The sequence below is a fragment of the Dama dama genome, chromosome 19 (genome assembly GCF_033118175.1).
Source record: "Dama dama isolate Ldn47 chromosome 19, ASM3311817v1, whole genome shotgun sequence".
Lineage (NCBI taxonomy): Eukaryota > Metazoa > Chordata > Mammalia > Artiodactyla > Cervidae > Dama > Dama dama.
In genome coordinates this window covers 330,542-351,325 of record NC_083699.1, presented here as the reverse complement: position 1 = coordinate 351,325, position 20,784 = coordinate 330,542, and the positions used below count along the sequence as shown (strand labels likewise).

Here is a 20,784-nt window from a genome sequence, read left to right as displayed (position 1 = left end):
AATGTTTATCCAGTCATTGTCAAATGATTCTGAGCCTAAAGATTTAATTATATTTAAATAGATCAAGGCCACATAGGAATGTGTAAAACTATTTACACTCAGTTTATTACTCTTGTATTAATTAACTGGGGCCTTCTTGTAGTCCTGAAGTTCCTTTTTTTTTTTTTTTTTTTTGAGAGATAGACTCTGTAAATAAAACTATAAATATTTCAATTGAGAACACTTTAAAAATAAAATATGGATGATGTTCACCATTTAATTTAATGCTTACCATTAAATGAAGAAAAACTAAACCTGAATTGAGGTTGATTCCTGTCTCTAACCATGTTAATATTTCTGTAATATTAGATTTTGAAGACAACGGGAGAAATCTCTCCAATCTGTCACAGTCTTAAGCATTTATATAATCTAGATTATGGCTTTTTGTAATATACAACCCAGGACACATTGGATGCAAACACCAGGGTCAACAGCCAACTGTCCACCTGGATTGGAATATTTGACTCAGGTACGATAATGTGTTTCTTAATTTAGTTGATGGAAAATAATATGAAGTTAGATAGTTTCAAAATATTATTTGTTACTGGAAATATTTTTACTATAGATTGAAATACTACTCTTGTAACTTCCAAAATTTTGCATTTTATTTAATTTTAGTTTCTGATTGAGGTAGTAAACATAATTTAAATGCAGTCATTTCTTTGGAGAAAGAAATGGCAACCCACTCCAGTATTCTTGCCTGGAAAATCCCATGGACAGAGGGTCCTGGCAGGCTAAAGTCCATGGGGTTGCAAAGAGTTGGACATGACTGACTGACTGAGCACACCCCTCAGCATCCGTGGGGGATTGGTTTCAGGATCAGCCTGGTTTCAGGATCAGCCTGGCAGACACCAAAATCACAGGGTTCTCAAGTCCCAGAGCCCACCCTCTGGATATGTGGTTTGGTGTCCACAGATACAAGCAACTGTGGATCATAAACAGGGCATGGTCAAAGGTTAGCTGAATCTGCGGATGTAGAACCAAGAACTGTATGCTGACTATAAAGTTACTCAAAAGAATCTGCTTATAAGCAGACCCTAATAGTTCAGACAATGTCTTTTAAGGCCCAACTATGGTAAAACATTGTTTGTTATAAATTCATTTTCTGGGAAACTTATTTACAAATAAATACCTACTTTTTAAAACAGGAACCTGGATTTTGGCAATGTAAGTAAAAATGATTTAAGGACTCTTCAGTTCATCTAATGCTTAGATAGTAGAAGCCTGGTTTACAAATGTAAAATATGAACACTAATATTAGAAAAATATCTATTCTCCACCAAATTTAATGACACAGAATTACTATCTTTGTGACATCAATTCTGATTTAATTTCCTGTAGTGCTGTCTCTGAATAATAAACTTTGACATTTCACATTACTAATTACTGGCTACATCTTAATTTTTAACTCTTAAAAAGTGAAACAGTATGCATGTTCCTTCTTAAAAAGGTTATTTACATTTTCAGTGCTTAATTGTAAATTTGTTGCCCACACTATAAATCTAATGTCATTTTTTAATGTGGGCAAAAACTACAATAAACTTTTTACTTTAAATTACAATACAGATATTTCTCTCTGAATTTCAAAAATATATTTAATAAAATTATTAAAAATTTTTGTGAACAAGAATGTTGAGACATTAACAATAGAGCAAAGAGAATACACTTTATAGATTATCTGATAATATCTTGTCATTTCCTTTTTCTATGGTAAAAAAATATTAAAACTTCACACACAGACTCGTATAAAGGTATGACATTTGACAGAAAAAAATGAGAGTTGTTGATTATGAATCAATTACTTTAAATATCCTAAATGTAAGTATTAATGAATATAAGTATTTTTATGTGCTTTAAATTTAGTTTGATTATTCCATTCCACATATATTTATTTTCTCCTGTAATAGATAAATCACTTATTCGTGTGTCAACGTTTTGATCTTCTGGAAGGTATGTACCAAATACACTGATATATTAATTCTTAAATATGTAATTTGTTTTGCTGTAGAAATGCCAATCCCTATAAATTAAACTGCTTCTTTTGTCTGAGGAAGACTAAACCTTGAAATATATGAAGATTATATAGAAGATCTTGAGATGATGAAAACATGAATATGATCATAGTCTTCTCATGGGAAGGGAGGCAGAAAGATATTGGCTTTGGATTATAACTGAAAATTCTAGTCTGTATTAGTCTTACTAAAAGCAGGTCTATTTCCTGAAAACGTTCACCCATCCTGAATTCCTTTAAGATAGGTATTTGAGAGAAGCAATGATTTCAAATTCTTCAGGAGTTCTGAATAGAAACAGGATGCAAGTAAAGTAATGGGGAGTCCAATTCCACTCCTTAGTCTGAGAAATTAAACTGTCCTTTAGAATTCAACTATTTGCCTTTATCTCAACTTAGTACCAAGATACATTGCTAAGTATAAAAAGCAGTTACAAAGTAGTACATATTGTAATTTGTGAGTGTGTGTATATAAAACACATTTAGTCTTTGTATATGTTTAAGATTTCTCTAGAAAAATGCATATGAAATTGGAGAAAGGAGAAGAAATAAAATAAGTCTAGAAGGAAGAATTATTTTAAATGTCATGTTCTTTGCATTTTTAAATTTGTTCCATGCATATGTAATTTCTAATCATAAAAGGAAATGAAATTTAAAAGGAAGTCAGAAGTTTTTTTCATAAATTTTGAGTTATAGTCTGTGAATTTTAAATCAAAACGAATACCTTCCAAATATGTTGGTACAATATGAAGACATAATTATGTTCATTTTTTATGAATTATGTTCACTTTTTAACAATTAGTGGGGGAAATACTGTAACAGTTTCAAAGGTTAATATTAAAACAAAGTGTTAAAGGTATATTAGAGCAACATATATTCATTATACATATGCTAACTAAAGAACATTTAAAATTAAGAAAAGCAGAAGATAAGCAACTATGCAAAACTACTGATAAAGTTGTTCTGAAGGCTTTTAAAAAATATTCCTTTGATGAGGCCTTTTGAAATCACTTTGAGTCATTGTCCATGAAATAAGTATTTGTATTCACTTAATGTTTTTGTTATTTTTATCTTGAAACCCAACATTTAAAATATTTCTTAATTTATAATATTGTGTTAGTTTCAAGTGTATAACAAAGTGATTCAGTTATACATTTTATATATATATGTATATATATATATATATTTCAGATTCTTTTCCATTATAGGTTATTTCAAGATATTGAATATAGTTCCCTGTACTACACAGGAAGATCTTGTTTTCCTGTTTTATGTATAGTAGTATAAATGTGTTAATTCCAAGCTCCTAGTTTATCTCTCCCCACGTCCCTGCCCTGCTTTCGGTTTAGGTAACCATGATTTCCTTTTCTATGTCTTTGAATCGATTTCTGTTTTGTAAATAAGTTCATTTGTACCATTTTTTGGATTTCACGTATTCAGATGTCATATCAGGTGAAGCCATGTATTACGTGTGTTTGTCTGCATAATCTCACTTCACATGACTATGTCTGGCCACGCTGCTGCAGACGGCACTGTACGCTTTTGTGCCTCTCCACGCTGCTGCAGACGGCACTGTGTGCCCTTCCCCCTCTCCACGCTGCTGCAGACGGCACTGTGTGCCCTTCCCCCTCTCCACGCTGCTGCAGACGGCACTGTGTGCCCTTGCGCCTCTCCACGCTGCTGCAGACGGCACTGTGTGCCCTTGCGCCTCTCCACGCTGCTGCAGACGGCACTGTGTGCCCTTGCGCCTCTCCACGCTGCTGCATTGATGTATTTCCCTGTTTTTGTGCCATACTGCTTTGAATACAATAGCTTTGCAGTATAGTTTGAAATCAGGGAGTTTGATTCCTCCAGTTCCATTCTTCTTTCTCAAAATTGTTTTAGTTATTCGAGGTAATTTTTATTTTCATACAAATTTTGAGTTTTTTTTTTTCTTTTTTTGTTGCTCTAGTTTTGTGGGAAAAAATGCCATTGGTATTTCATTGGTATTTGTAGTATGGTCATTTTAACAATATTGATTCTTCCAATACAAAACCACTGTATACATTTCTGTCTGTTTGTGTCATCATCATTCCCTTCATCAGCATCTTAGTTTTCAGAGTACAGGTCTTTTGTCTCCTTAGGTAGGTATATGCCTAGGTATTTTATTCTTTCTGATGCTACAATAAATGGGATAATTTCCTTAAATTATCTTTATGATCTTTTGTTGTTAGTGTACAGACATGCAAAAGATTTCTGTAAATAAATTTTGTATCCTGCACTTCAACGAATTCATTGTGAGCTCTAATAATTTTCTGGTAGCTTTCTTAAAAATTTCCCTGTTTTCCCATCATGTTTTCAGCAAATAGTGATAGTTTACTTCTTTTCCAGTTTGGATTCCTCTTATTTCTTTTTCTTCTGTGATTGTGGTGGCTAGAACCTCATAAATATGTTGAACAAAAGTGATGAGAGTGCATTCTTGTCTTGTTCCTAACCTTAGAGGAATTGCTTTCACCTCTTCACCACTGAATTATGGTGGTAGCTGTGGATTTGTCACATATGGCATTTATCCCTGGTGCCTCATATGGTAACGAATCTGCTTGCAATGCAGGATATCCAGGTTAGATTTCTGGATCAGGAAGATTCCTGGAGAAGGGAATAGCTACCCACTCCAGTATTCTTGCCCTGGGAATTCCATGAACAGAGGAGCCTGGCAGGCTATAGTCCATAGGGTCACAAAGAGTTGGACATGATTGAGCAACTAACACTTTCACTTTCATATTCCCTCTATGTCCACTTTCTGAAGATTTTTTTTTTATAATAAATGGATATTTAATTTTATCAAAAGCATTTTCTGTCTCTATTGAGATGATTGTGTGTGTTTTATTCTTCAATTTATTAATGTGGTGTATCACATTTAATGAGCTGCAGATATTGAAAAATCATTGCAAACTTGGGGTAAATCTCCCATGATCATGGTGTATGATCCTCTTGATTTATTGCTGGAGTCAGTTTGCTAGTATTTTGTTGATGATTTTGCATCTATATTCATTGGTGATACCTGTAATTTGTGTATGTGTGTGCAATATCTTTGTCTGGTATCATGGTGATTGTGGCCTTTTAGAGTGATTTCAAAAGTGTTCGTTTCTCTTCACTTTTTTTGGATTAATTTCAGAATTAGTTAAATCTTCTCTAAATGTTTGGTAGAATTCACCTGTGAGGTCATCTGGTCCTGAATTTTATTTTTGGGGAGTTTTTAAATTACTGATTCAATATTTTCTATTCCTTCTTGGTTCAGTCTGAGAGATTGTATCTTTCTAAGAATTTGTCCATTTCTCCTAGAGTATCCATTTTATTGGCATATAGTTGCTCATACTAGCCTTTCCTTTTTTTTCCCATTTATTTTATTAGTTGGAGGCTAATTACTTTACAATATTGTAGTGATTTTTGTCATGCATTGACATAAATCAGTTCTAATGAGATGGATGAAACTGGAGCCCATTATACAGAGTGAAGTAAGCCAGAAAGATAAAGACCAATACAGTATTGGTCTTTAACGCATATATATGGGATTTAGAAAGATGGTAACAATAACCCTATATGAAAAACAGAAAAAGAGACACAGATGTACAGAACAGAATTTTGGACTCTGGGAGAAGGCGAGGGTGGGATGTTTCGAGAGAACAGCATCGAAACATGTTTATTATCTAAGGTGAAACAGATCACCAGCCCAGGCTGGATGCATGAGACAAGTGCTTGGGCCTGGTGCACTGGGAAGACTAGTCTTTTCTAATCCTTTGTATTTCAGTGGTTTAGGCTGTAACTTCTTATTCATTTCTGATTTTATTGATTTGGGCCTTTTTTTTTGGATGAGTCTGGTTAAAGGCTTACCAATTTTATCTTTTTTAAGAACCAGCTTTTAGTTTCACTGATTTTTTTCTGTTACTTTTCAATCTCTTCTATTTCTGCTTTTATATTTATGATTCCTTTCCTTATACTAACTTTGGATTTTGTTTGTAATTCTTTCTCTAGTTGCTTTAGACATAATGTTAGGTTGTTTATTTGAGCTTTTTCTCATTTCGTTAGGTAAGATTTTAAAGTTATAAACTGGCCTATCAAAAATACTTTTGTTGCATCCCATAGATTTGGATTGCTGTATTTTCATTTATCTGTAGGTATTTTTTAAATTTCCTCTTTGATTTCTTCAATAATCCATTGAATGTTTAGTAGCATATCATTTAGCCTCCATGGGTTTGTCTTTTTTGTGTGGTTTTTCTTTTTTTTCCCCTTGTAGTTGATTTCTAGCCTCATATTGTTGTGTAAAGAAAAGATGCTTCATATGATTTCAATTTTCTTAAATTTATGAAGCCTTTCTTTGTGGCCCATCTTGTGATTTACCCTGGATAATGCTCTATGTGCACTTGAGAAGAATGTGTATTCTGCTGCTTTCGGATGGAATGCTCAGTTAAATCTGTCTGGTCTAGTGTGTCATTTAAGGCCTCTGTTTTTTACTGACTTTTCTATTTGGATGATCTGTTCATTGATGTAAGTGGGATGCTAAAGTCCCCCAAATTATTATGTTGTAACTGTTCATTTCTCCTTTTATGTCTGTTGATATTTGCCTTATATATGGAGGTACTTCTATGTTGGGTGCATACATATTTACAATATTTTCTTCTTGAGTTGATCCCTTGATTATTATGTATCATCCTTCTTTGTCTCTTCTATCAGTGTTTATTTTAAAGTCTATTTTGTCTGATATAAGTATTGATTGCTATTTCAGTATTCCTTTGATTTCTATTCATGTGGAATACCTTTTTCCATCCCCTTACTTTCAATCTGTATGTGTCTCTACATCTGAAAGGAGTCATTTTTAGGCAGAAAATATATGAGTCCTCCTGGTTTTGTATCCATTCAGCCAGTCCAGGTCTTTTTTTTTTTTTTTTTTTTTTTGAGCATTCAGTCCACTTACACCTAAGGGAATCATTGATGAATATGTTCCTAGTGACATTCTTTTAATTGTCTTGGATTTGTAGATCTTTTTCTTCATTTTCTCTTTTGTTCTCTTGTGATGTGATGACTATCTTTAGTATTGTGTTTGGAGTTTCTTTTTCTTTTCTGAGTGTATATCTATTAAAGATTATTGTTTTGCAGTTACCATGGTGAAACCCAGCATTTTAAATAGTTACCCAATAATTCTCAAGAAGGGATAATACATATTACCTTTTGTTGTTAAATATTTACTTTGCTTCCATTTTATTTTTTCTAAGTTGTGCAGTAGTGAATATTTGGTACAGAGAGCAATTTTTAAAATTTTAGAAATTTTTATGTGATCATAGAAGTAAGATTATTAGGAAAAAAGATAATATTTCCATTTTCTTGCAAAAAAAAAAAAGGTGAATTCATTATCTTATGCGGACAATATATGAGAGTGTTCACTGTCTCCCCTAATTTAAGTGAAATATTTTTGCTTGGTTTCTACTAGCCAGACTGAAGACTAATAAAGTCATTTTAATGACCTATAGGAAGGAAAACTGGAGAGGAGCAATTTTTTTAAAGTAACTCAAAACCTAATAGTTACAGGTTAACTTCTCTGAACTTCAAAAATGAAATGCTTTGCGTGGAATTTTAGCATAAAAGGAACCAGGGAACAGCTACCATCACTTTTGTTTTTCTTACGGGGAAACTAAGAAAGTAGTGAGGAACAGGGCTTAAAGCCAAGGGGTTCCTTACTCAACATTATACAACTTATTTGTATTTGAACATAATTTGGTATGCAGTTTATACAAATCATATCAGTACTATTCATAATCACCATTTTATTTCATTCTTTAGTATTCAGTCCTTTTGAAACTATTAAAACATATGATGTCATGAATAATCAAGGACAGCGACTTTACTTTGCAGAAGAGAAAAGTAATTGTTTTGTCAGACACCTCTGTGGACCTTCAAGGCCTTTAACCATGACAATTTATGATAATGTAGGATGTGATGTCATTACTCTGCATAAAGCTCTAAGATGGAGCTGTTGCTGGAGTAACTGCTGCCTACAAAAGGTCAGTAAATATTATTTCTACAATGTGATTCAAATGTATTTGAGTTCCTTCAAAAAAGCTTCAACACTGGGCAGTATGTTAAAATTAAAACATTGGGACAAAAAATAGCCTGGAATGAACTATGTCAGAGAGAGAATTATATCTCATACTTTCAGAATAAGACCCATGTGTAACACTGTAAATATTTTTCTGGCAATGAAAGTTACAAGAAATTTAGATTTTTAGAAGTTTTCTCTTGTAAAATATTGTGACTTTTCCCCAAACTTTAAACATCTTATTTTGTATTGGGGTATAGCTGGTTAGCAATGTTGTGGTAGTTTAAGGGCTGAAGGGACTCAGCCATGTATATATATGTGTGTCTATTCTCCCCTAAACTTCTCTCTCATCCAGGCTGGCATGTAACATTGAGCAGAATTTCATGTACTATACCATAGGCCCTTGTTGGTTACCCATTTAAAATATAGCAGTGTGTAGTGTGTACATGTGGAGAAGGAAATGGCAACCCACTCCAGTGTTCTCGCCTGGAAAATCCCAGGGACAGAGGAGCCTGGTGGGCTGCTGTCTATGGGGTCGCACAGAGTCCGACATGACTGAAGTGACTTAGCAGCAGCAGCAGCAGCAGCAGTGTGTACATGATCTTCCCAAAGTGCTAACTGTTCCTTCCCCCTGGCAACCATAAGCTGTTTTCTAGGTCAGTGAGTCTCTTTCTGTTTTGTAAGTTCATTTATATCGTTTCTTTTTAGATTCCACATATAAGGAGTGTCATAAGATATTTCTCCTTCTCTGTCTGACTTCACTCAATATGACACGCTCTAGGACCATCCATGTTGCTGCAAATGGCATTATTTCATTCTTTTTAATGGCTGAGTAATATTCCATTGTATATATGCACCGCACACATGTGTACCATGTGTATATATGCACCGCACACATGTGTACCATGTGTATATATGCACCACACACGTGTACCATATGTATATATGCACCACACATATGTGTATCATATGTATATGCACCATATGTATATGCACACACATGTGTGTCACATGTATATATGTACCACATGTATACATACACATGTGTATCATATATACATATGTACCACACATATATGTACCATGTATATATGCACCAAACATATGTGTACCATATGTATATATGCACCGCACACATGTGTACCATGTGTATATATACACCACACATGTGTGTACCATATGTATATATGCACCACACATATGTGTATCATATGTATATGCACCATATGTATATGCACACATGTGTATCACATGTATATATGTACCATATGTATACATACACACTTGTATCATATGTATATATGCACCACATATATATGTACCATGTATATATGCACCACACATATGTGTACCATATGTATATATGTACTGCACACATGTGTACCATATGTATATGTGCACCACACATGTGTGTCATATGTATATATGCACCATATGTATACATTCACACACATGTGTATCACATATATATGTACCATATGTATACATACACACATGTGTGCCATATGTATACATGCACCACACACATGTGTACCATATGTATATATGCACCACACATATGTGTATCATATGTATATGCACCATATGTATATACACACATGTGTATCGCATGTATATGTGTACCGTATGTATACATACACACATGTGTATCATATGTATATATGCACCACATATATGTGTGCCATGTATATATGCACCACACATATGTGTACCATATGTATATATGCACTGCACACATGTGTACCATATGTATATATGCACCACATATGTGTGTCATATGTATATATTCACCATATGTATAAATGCACACACATGTGTGTCACATGTATATATGTGCCATATGTATACATACACACGTGTACCATATGTATATATGCACCACATATATATGTACTATATGTATATATGTACCACATATATACGTACCATATGTATATGTGCACCACATCTTCTTTACCCATTCATCTATGGGCATTTAGGTTGTCTCCATGTCTTGGCTATTGTAAAGAGTGCTGCAGTGAACACTGGGATGCATGTATCCTTTTGGATAATGTTTATCTCCAGATGTATGCCCTGGAGTAGAACTGCAAGGTCATAGGGTGGCTGTTTTTAGTTTTCTAAGGAACCTCTATACTATTCTCCATATTGCATTTCCCTGTGTGTATTTATTAGCTACTGAATATCTTTATATATTGTTTAAATCTTTTAGCCTTCCTAAAATAAGCCAATTCATCTTTACTGAGTTATAAGCATTCTTTAGATAGTCTGAATACAAGTCTTTTCTCAGATATGTGTATTGCCAATATTGTGCCCAGGATTATGGCTTGGCTTTTCATTTTATCACCCTTGAAAGAAAGGAGGATTTCAATTTTGATAAACTCTAATTTATCATGTATATTCTTTTATGGTTCATGCCTTTAAGAACTTACCTAAAAAATTTTTGCCTATCACAAAATAGCAAAGACTTTCTTATATTCCTTCCAGAAATTATATATTTAGGTCTAGTTCCATTTGAAGTTAATTTTTTGTACCTGTGAGGGAAGAGCTGAATTTTTTTTTAAAATTTGATGTCTAGTTGTTTGAACACCATGTTTTGAAAAAAGACCACCCTTACCATAGAATTGTCTTTTATATCTTTGAAAACAAATTGTCAATATATGTGTGTACCTATTTCTGGAATCTGCTCTCTTCCACTGTTCCACTGATCTGTTGTTGTTGTTGTTTAGTCACTAAGTTGTGTTCAATTCTTTGTGACCCTGTGGACTGCAGCATGCCAGCTTCCTTGTCCTTCACTATCTCGCAGAGTTTATACTGATCTATACATATAGCTATATATAGATATGTACCCTTATGCCAATACTACATTGTACTGACTACCTAGCTTAAAGCCTTAATACTAGTCAGTATGAGCATTCTAATTTTGGCTTGCTTTTTTAAAATTGTTTGATTCTGTTAAGTACTTTGCATTTTCATATGTTTCAAAAGAATATTTTATATTACTTGAAAATTCATGCCAAGACAGTGATTTGGATGGCACTGAACCTATTTGTTAATTTTGGGAAATAGTGGTTTCTTTCATTTTGCTCCCCAGGTGGGCTCAATGGTAAAGAATGAAGGAGGTACAGGAGGCATGGGTTCAATCCCTGGGTCAGGAAGATCCTCTGGAGTAGGAACTTGCAACCCATTCCAGTATTCTTGCCTGGAAAATTCCATGGACAGAGGAGCCTGGAGGGGTACAGTCCATGGGGTCACAAAGAGTTAGACAAAGCTGAGCCACTGAGCATGATTTCTTTTACTCACTTATTTATTTTTATTTTTGGTTGTGCCGGATCTTAGTTGCTGTGTGTGGGCTTTCTCTAGTTGTGTAGAGCAAGGGCTACTCTTAGTTGTGGTGCATGGGTGTCTCATTGTGGTGGCTCCTCGTTGCGTAGCACAGGGTCTAGACTCATGGGTTTCAGTAGTTGCAGCATGAAGGCTCAGTAGTTGTGGCACATGGGCTTAGTTGCTCCACAGCAGGTGGAATCTTCCTGGATGAGAGATTGAACCAGTCTCCCCTACATTGGCAGGCAGATTCTTATCCACTGTGTCAACAGGGAAGTTCAGTAAGTGATTTTTTACTAATACAATATCTTTGCTTGATGACTATGATCCATTTTTCCTTAGATTTAGGTCTTCTTTAATAACTCCTGGTAGTTATTTTCAGTGCGTAGTCATATAAATACCCTATTAGGACTAAATGAAAGTATTTCATGTTTTTAGATACAATTAAGTGAAAGTGAAAGTCACTCAGTCAAGTCCCACTCTTTGTGAGCCCATGGACAATAAAGTCCATGGAATTCTCCAGGACAGAATACAGGAGTGGGTAGCCTTTCCCTTCTCCAGGGGATCTTCCCAACCCAGATATGGAACCCAGGTCTCCCACACTGCAGGCAGATTCTTTACCAGCTGAGCTACAAGGAAGATACAATTAAAAATATATTCAAATTAAGCATTTCATATGTGTTGCTCATATATAGAAAAACAATTGAGCCTTGATTATTGATCCCTTACCCTTTGACAGCCAAAAAGCACTTACGAATTCTATCAGGAATTTATATATTCCTTAAGGTTTTCTCCAACTACATAATAAGAAAACAATGTCTTACTTCAGCTTTTCTTATCTGTATGCTTTTTACTTATATATGTATATGTATAAATGTCACATTTATTTGTTGTCAACTTTCTAGTTAAGAATACTATTATAATATTGATCCTAAGTAAGAAAGGATAGTCTTGCCTTTTGTACTGATTTTTAAAATCTAATCTTTATCATTAAGTATGACATTCTTCTGTAGTTTTTTTACATATTAAAAAACTGTTTCATATACTTTCTTAGGTGGAGGAAGCTCTCATTTATCCCTAGTTTTCTGAGTTTATATCATAAATAAATTTTGTATTTTGTCAAATATTTTTCCACATCTTCTCATTTGATTATATGACTTTTCCATTTTAATCTGTGACTATGTAAACTGCATCAAATGATTTTTTAAATGTTAAATCAACTTTACATTCTTGAGGTAAATTCCACTTGTACACATTTGTTATTCTTTTTATATATTTCTGGATTCACTTTGCTAATAGTTTGTGTTTATGTATATGATATCGGAGAAGGCAATGGCAACCCACTCCAGTACTCTTGCCTGGAAAACCCCATGGACGGAGGAGCCTGGTAGGCTGCAGTCCACGGGTCGCTAGGAGTCAGATGACTAAGCGAGTTCCCTTTCACTTTCCTGCATTGGAGAAGGAAATGGCAGCCCACTCCAGTGTTCTTGCCTGGAGAATCCCAGGGACGGGGGAGCCTGGTGGGCTGCCGTCTATGGGGTCGCACAGAGTCGGACACGACTGAGGTGACTTAGCAGCAGCAGCAGCAGCAGCAGCATGTGTATGATATATATGTCTGTATAATTCCTTTAAGTTTTTGTGTGGCTTCGGAATCAGGATAATGTTGGTTTCATAAAGAAAGTTGGAAATATTCCTCATTCTTTTCTGAAAGAGCTTGTGTAGGATTTGTTTTGTTATCTTATTTTAAATATTTTATTATGTTCTTTCAGTTCAGTTCAGTCGCTCAGTCAAGTCTGACTCTTTGCGACCCCATGAACTGCAGCACGCCAGGCCTCCCTGTCCATCACCAACTCCTGGAGTCCACCCAAACCCATGTCCATCCAGTCGGTGATGCCATCCAACCATCTCATCCTCTGTCGTCCCCTTCTCCTCCTGCCCTCAATCTTTCCCAGCATCAGGGTCTTTTCCAATGAGTCAACTCTTCACATCAGGTGGCCAAAGTACTGGAGTTTCAGTGTCAGCATCAGTCCTTGCAATGAAGACCCAGGACTGATCTTCTTTATGATGGGCTGGTTGGATCTCCTTGCTGTCCAAGGGACTCTCAAGAGTCTTCTCCAACACCACAGTTCAAAAGCATCAATTCTTTGGTACTCAGCTTTCTTCACAGTCCAACTCTCACATCCATACATGACCACTGGAAAAACCATAGCCTTGACTAGATGGACCTTTGTTGGCAAAGTAATGTCTCTGCTTTTTAATATGATGTCTTGGTTGGTCATAACTTTCCTTCCAAGGAGTAAGCCTCTTTTAACTTCATGGCTGCAATCACCATCTGCAGTGATTTTGGAGCCCAGAAAAATAAAGTCAGCCACTGTTTCCACTGTTTCCCCATCTATTTGCCATGAAGTGATGGGACCGGATGCCATGATCTTAGTTTTCTGAATGTTGAGCTTTAAGCCAACTTTTTCACTCTCCTCTTTCATCTTCCATAAGGGTGGTGTCTTTAGTGAAGCTATTTCAGTCTGTAATAATGGGTGTGTGAAGGATTTTAGACTTATATTCAAAACTTGTTTAATATATATATAGATAATCAGGTTTTCTTTTTCTTCTTAAGTCCATTTTTGTAATTTGTTTTTTTCAAAGGATTTATCGAAGCTGTTGAATTTTAATTGGCATAAAGTTAATATATTCTTTACTTTCAAGTTTGCAGATTTTGCAGTAATAGCTCCCTTTTCATTTCAAACAGCAGTAATTTGTGTTTTCTTTCTTTTTTCATGTTTAGCTTAAGGAACTTTACCTTTGGTTTTGTTTTCTCTTTTTTGGTCCATTTCCTGTTTGATTTTTTTCCTCTAGTCTTTTATTATTTCTTTCACAATTTCTCCTACCTCCTTAAAATAGGGATTTTTGTTAAAAAGTCTTCACAACCTCGTCCAGCACTTACTGGGGCCCAGACCTCAAATAAGAAGCCACAAGAAATCAAGGCCCTCTCAACCAGTGCCATTCCCTTTTTCCAGACGGTGAGTCATGTCCAGTTCTTACCTTCAGAATCATTTAAGAGATTCTAATAGGAGGGTAGAATTCTAGGAATTTCCCTTCTGTTCATGTAATGTTAGAAATATGGTTTCTTGGTTCTTGTTGAGATTTACCTTCTCTTTACATCTCTTCCACCTTTACCTGAATTTCTCTTTCTTTAACCTAGATCTTCCTGTCTTATGCAGTTTTTATTCTACTCTCTCCTTAATTTCTTATTAGTGTAAAGCTTTTTTATGAAAGGGAATCTTGGATGGATGACATTGTAGAAAGTTTTTATGTCTAGACATCAGCCCCAGTGAGTCCTCCCATCATCTTCTTGTACTGCCAATGAAGGCAGTAGGGGCTGTGATGTTGCATCCCATTTTCAGTTATATTTCTCAGACTGGTCCTTTGAGATTTTTTTTTTTTTACCCTATTGATTCTTGCCAAATGAAACACCTGCCATGGCAACAGTTATTCGGATATGTTTATAAAAGTGCTTCTCCCTCTGTAAATACTATTTTGCTTTTTAAAAAAATTATTTACTTTAATTGCAGGCTACTTATCTTCTGAGGGGGATCTGTTTCTCTTTGTGATGAATACTGGTTAGTGGTATCTGGATTCTTTGGATCTCAGGAGTTATCTTGCTGCTGTCACTTGTTTTACTACATATATTTGTGTTTTGAGATGTGAGGCTATGATTTTCCGTCTACTTTGATAAAGAATTTCATGGCAGTTTTGTTTGGTTCAGCAATCATACCTACTGCATCCTTTCTATGAGGATTTTGAGAAGATTCAGAAACTACATCACCACTACCACCATCTTCACTTAGCGGTCTTCATTTATTTTTTGAAAAAATAATAAATATATATGTATATATAAAAAGAAGGAAGTTAAAGAGGAAAGAAAAAAGAGAGAAGGCAGGAGAAAGAAAGAAAGAAAGTTAGCAGAAGTATATTCAGGAAAAATAATGTCTGTCAAACTCTTAGTTCCCATGTCTGCTTTATTCTTCTTCAGAAGCAGCTGCTATTATGAGTTAAAGAATTATTCTATGAATATTTGTATAATAGATGCATACTTATGCATATATATATATGTATATATACCCACATATATATGTGTCTGTTTGTGATGTGTTTGCAACACAGTTGGTAGATATTTTTTTACAATTTTTTAACTTGAAGATTATTTCAGTATGTATAGAACTTCCTCATTCTCATAAATGGTTGCATGATAAGCCATTTTATGGATGATATGCCATAATTTATTCAACTAGTCTCTATTGATTTTAATGAACTGGATGTTAAATCACAATGAGCATAAAGAACTTCAATGAAGTCATATTTGCATTGTCATAAAGGTACAAAACTTCTTGGCATATTGGATAATAAACAGTTTTGGTGTGATTTGCACTTTTAAGGCATATCTAATGGGCATAAAAATTTAAAAAGTGATCCTCATAAGCACCAACTATTATTATCATCCCTCTTTTGCAAGTGGAAAATTAATTTCAGAGAGGTGAGTGATCTGTCCATATTTCATGTGGTTAGTGAGCAGCAGCATCAGATCTCAATTCAGGGATTTCAACATCCAAATTCTTCTTTTTGACTTCCATGCATGCGGGCTAAGTTGCTTCAGTCGAGTCTGACTCCTTGCAACCCTATGGACTGTAGCTCATCAGGCTCCTCTGTCCAGGCAAGAATACTGGAGTGGATTGCCATGCCCTCCTCCAGGGGATCTTCCTGACCCAGGGATCGAACCTGTATCTCTTGCATCTCCTGCATTGGCAGTCGGGTTCTTTACCATACCACCACCTAGAAAACCCTTTCACTTCTGCATCAGTCCCCAAATACAGGGCATGCCTAAAACTCAAGAGTTCTGTTCACATATACAAAAACTTAAGTAAAAGGTGGCATATAAGTAAATACAGTATTATTTACAAATCAAACATATCTCATTTGATTAATACTATATGTTTTTTAATATTTTGTAGCTAAAAGTTGAGGCTCCTCCTGGAGAAATAATTGGATATGTTTATCAATACTATCACCCATTTTTGCCAATGTTTAAAATAAAAAATGAAAATAAGGAGAATTTAATGAAAATCAAAGGGCCATGTGTGGTTTCTAGCTGTCTCAAAGATCTAAATTTTAATGTGAGTAATTCATTATGTTTTAGGATATCATGCTCAAATTAGTTAATAATTTGATACTTTTCTAATGCAGATAGTTAATTAATGTAATTAAAACAAAATTAAAACATGTTATAATTATTACTATACCTATTTGCCTAATTTTTAAATTGAATTTCTAATTCATAATTTCTTTGCTTAATTAAGCCTTACAGTTTGTGAAGCTTACAAGGCACCTTTTAATCTATATTTTAAGTGTTTAACTATCAAACAAGAAGCTCGTATTTAATATTTGAAAATATTGAAAGAGAAAATTAACTTAATTTCAATAGATAATGACATAATCCAGCATTAATTATAGTTAATATATTAATGCTAATTTTTATAAAATTCTGAAATTGCTATGATACAATTTTGTTAATTTTTATGTACTTACTGATTTACTTCTCAGAAAATGGCCAACATTCAGATAATAATTTAAGAAGTAAACTACTAAATATAGTTAATAAAACTAAATAACCCACTACAGTTGTTTAAATCTGTAGATTCCTAAGCAACAGAGAATTTTGTCTTGGTATGATAAGATATTCTATTTGAAAAAAGTGCTGACTGTCAGCCTTTTATCAGGGATATTTTGCTTTTTTAATATCTGAAATGTATAATCAGAAATTTGGACACAGCCTAGTTAAAATACTGCTTGAGATTTTCTTCCTCCTCTAGAATTACATCAATTCAGTTTAGTGATGCTAATTCTGATTGGCACTTGCATGCACTGATTAAAGAAGGGATGCTTAAAAATTAAATATAATAATAACACTTTATTTGAAAATTTAATAAAATGAGCATACAGGACACTTATTTTTTTATTTCAAGTTGAAAACCAGTGCAACAGGGTGTTCTGTGCTTAAAACTCTGGAAGGCAAAGCTACCTTGCCTCATTTTTAATAATATCAGTGTTTTATCTCACATTATGGTTCAGTAAATTCTACTTTATTCTACTGTCTTAAGAGCTTTCTCTAAGGTATTTAATAGACTTCCTATTTCTTCTAACTTTGAAACAAGGCCATTTTATAGTTGGCACTTGATGGTAACCTCCAAAGTAAGGAACAAGAAAGGGAGGTAATGATTCCGTAAGAAAGTCATCTTGTGCACAACTGTGGGCAAATCTTTTAATACTTTTGGTACTGAAAAAGGGGAGATGTAAAGGAGCAGCTGGTTTTAGAGCAGGACTAGGGTATGGCAAATAAGATGTTTATCTCAGGTAAAAAATTACAAGGGGTACCAAAAAACCTGGTAATTAAGAAAATTATAGTTGAATATATTTTTAACATCAAAATTAATGCAAAAGTCTATTAGAAACAAATACCAAAACTTTAGATAAGACAGAAACTAACTCTGCATCTATATGGCCTGTCTCCCTGTATTACCATAAACCTGCTCCTGACTGGATGGGGCACTGAGTGGACAGGGAGGGATATTTATGAAAGGCATTTCCTTGGTATGCTTTGATTTTAAAGGAAAGAAGCCAAATTGGAGGAAAAATGTGGAGAAACAACAAGAACTGAATATCTGATGAACTTTGTTTCTTACTTGGTATGGAACCTAAGGCATGTAGGGAACTGGTCTTGAACAGGCATAGAAATGGCCCATTCATCACACTAGAAAGGAAGCAGGGAGTGTTGGTACAGATAGAATAACTTCCTAGGCTGGTGTCTGCAAGTTTAGTAAGTTCCTCCTTAGTTGCTTTATTTGCTTTAGTTGCTCCTATTTTCTCTTCAATGGAAACAATAAGCTATTTTGCTGAGGGTAATAGGGAAAGATGTGTTCAGAGTTCTGGAAAAACTGGATGTTTGACATAATCATGTAAAACTCTTCCATATTTCTATCCTCAATTTCCTTAGCATTACTTACAAGGCTATGCAGACCTAGTCCGCCATGCATCTCTTTTCTTACTCATTTTCTCCCACTGTCTCCTTCACTCATTTTCTCCAGCCATGTTCCTTCCTAAATCAGAACCTTTTAACATATAGCTGACTCTCTCTAGGAGCTCTCACTTTCCCTATTCCTCTGTCACTAGTTCCTACTGATCCTCCAAATCTCAGCTCAAATGATGCTTTGCCTAAGAGGCTTTCTCTAAAACCATTCCTCCTGTTCTTCCAGTCTGCTTATTATCTCCCTATTATACTCCATCATATCACACTTCCTTTCTCTTCTGCCATTCATTACAAAATAAGCACTGGGATTTATCACAGATGTATTGTTTTATATTTACATGAGTATCTCTTATATTGAGAAATAACATTACTTGGTATGAGAAGTTGTACTCTAGGGAGTCTAAACGAGTAAAGAAAAAAGGACATGAGGAAAATGCAGAGGGATTCAGAAAATTAGGATCTCTTAGGAAAGAGTTAGCTATGTAGAAGAGCTGAAAAGCTAGTGGTTTTCATTTCACAATTAAATGGATTCTCCAATCAAATTTAAGCAAATTATATATATTAATATAATTTTATATAATATGCATTTTATATAAAACATAATATATGTACGTATACACTAATATACATAAAATCACTTGCATCCAATCAATTTGAAAATTTTCTTTTAGGTAGACATTGTAGATGTTTTTTAGAGGCTATCTTCTGTTCCTATTGAATATTCTTTTTATTGCAGGGTACATCATTATTATATTATAACTCATATGGGTCATATGTAATTACTAAAATTGATGTAGGAATACCTGTTTTTATTTCAGGGGTTTTAATCTAAGATTAAAAATATTTTTTTTAATTTTAGTTACTGTCGCTGGATGAAGAAATGATTATTGGTAAGATTTCAAATCAGTGGATTGGATTTATGAGGGAACTTTTCACCAATACCAATAAATTTGGGATCCAGTTTCCATTTGATCTTGATGTTAGAATAAAAGCATTGATGCTTGGAGCAAGTTTCCTCATTGTGAGTCTATTTTCATTCTATTTAGCTGCACATTAATTTTCTGAGATTATCACTATACTTTTGCTATTATTTTCCTCAAATCACCTAGATCAATTGCAATCTGTGCTTTTGGTCTAGTCCAAGGTCCCCAAATTACATCATGGATTGAGTGTTCACACTGCAAAGGAAATAAAAGCCAGAATGTCCTGGAAATGTGATCATTAGAGTTGAATTCCTTTGCCCTAATGAGAAATAAGAGTAAGTCACTGAAAATAAGAATACAATGTCTCATTCAATGTAATTCACTGTTATTTTTTCAGTGGTAAGAATCCATTTGCCAATGCAGGAGACTCAGGAGACTCGAATTCAATCCCTGGGTCAGCAAGATTCTCTGGAGGAGGAAATGGCAACCCACTCCAATATTCTTGCCTGGGAAATCACATGGACTGAGGAGTCTGATAGTCTACGGTCCATGGGGTTGCAAAGAGTCAGACACAACTGAGCAACTGACCGCACACATACACCAAGAATTAAAAATTTCATAATAAGAACTTTTTAAAGCAGTTCATTGAAAAAGGTAATCATTGCTCATTTAGAAACCATAGATATGTAGAAATATTTAAAAAGATTTCATTGAGTCTTAGGAGAAAATGAATATAGCAACTATCTTCGTTCTCCAAATATTATGAAATAGCAGGAAATGGCAGAAGAAGTGTGCAGGGATGTGTCATACAGTATTAAGTAATTTGGAGAAAGAGAAAAATAAATAGATTAAATAGCAGATCAAATGTAGCTGAGGAAAAAATTAGTGAACTGGGATATGTATGTAGTTGAGGAAATTATTCATAATAACCTACAGAGACAAGGAAATATGAAAGTCAAGAGTCTCAAGATAGGATAGGGAATAATAACTGCTAAAAAAAATTTCCAGAAGAAATACAAATTCAGTGAAGCAAAAATGACAACATATCTTAAGTGATATAATTAAAAATTAACACCTATATAAATCACAGTGAGGTAGAAAAACAGTAAAGAAAAATAAGTAACCAGAAAGAAAAGAAAAATCTACTACAAACAATAGACTGACAATTGCCTTCTTAATAGAAAGAGTGGAAGCCAGAGAGAATAGAATAATAGCTTCAAAGTATTGATTTAAAAAACAATTTTAACCCTCAATTTCAATTTTCTTCAAGAATATCTCAAGGAGAAGAGCAAAATAAATAAGTTTTTGTTGTTTTTTTTTTAAAGCACATTTTTTACACACATAG

General features: G+C 34.3%; 1 protein-coding gene across 1 annotated transcript in view; it reads left to right on the top strand.

Moving 5' to 3' along the window:
• The first annotated feature begins 415 nt into the window (after positions 1–415).
• LOC133073835 (phospholipid scramblase 1-like) overlaps positions 416–20,784 on the top strand; it is a 28,569-nt gene continuing 8,200 nt past the window's right edge. The window contains exons 1-6 of the mRNA XM_061167830.1: positions 416–508; positions 1,947–1,989; positions 7,862–8,082; positions 16,445–16,606; positions 19,376–19,537; positions 19,837–19,838. Coding sequence (XP_061023813.1) covers positions 416–508; positions 1,947–1,989; positions 7,862–8,082; positions 16,445–16,606; positions 19,376–19,537; positions 19,837–19,838 — 683 coding nt within the window. The remainder of the gene's footprint in view (positions 509–1,946; positions 1,990–7,861; positions 8,083–16,444; positions 16,607–19,375; positions 19,538–19,836; positions 19,839–20,784) is intronic.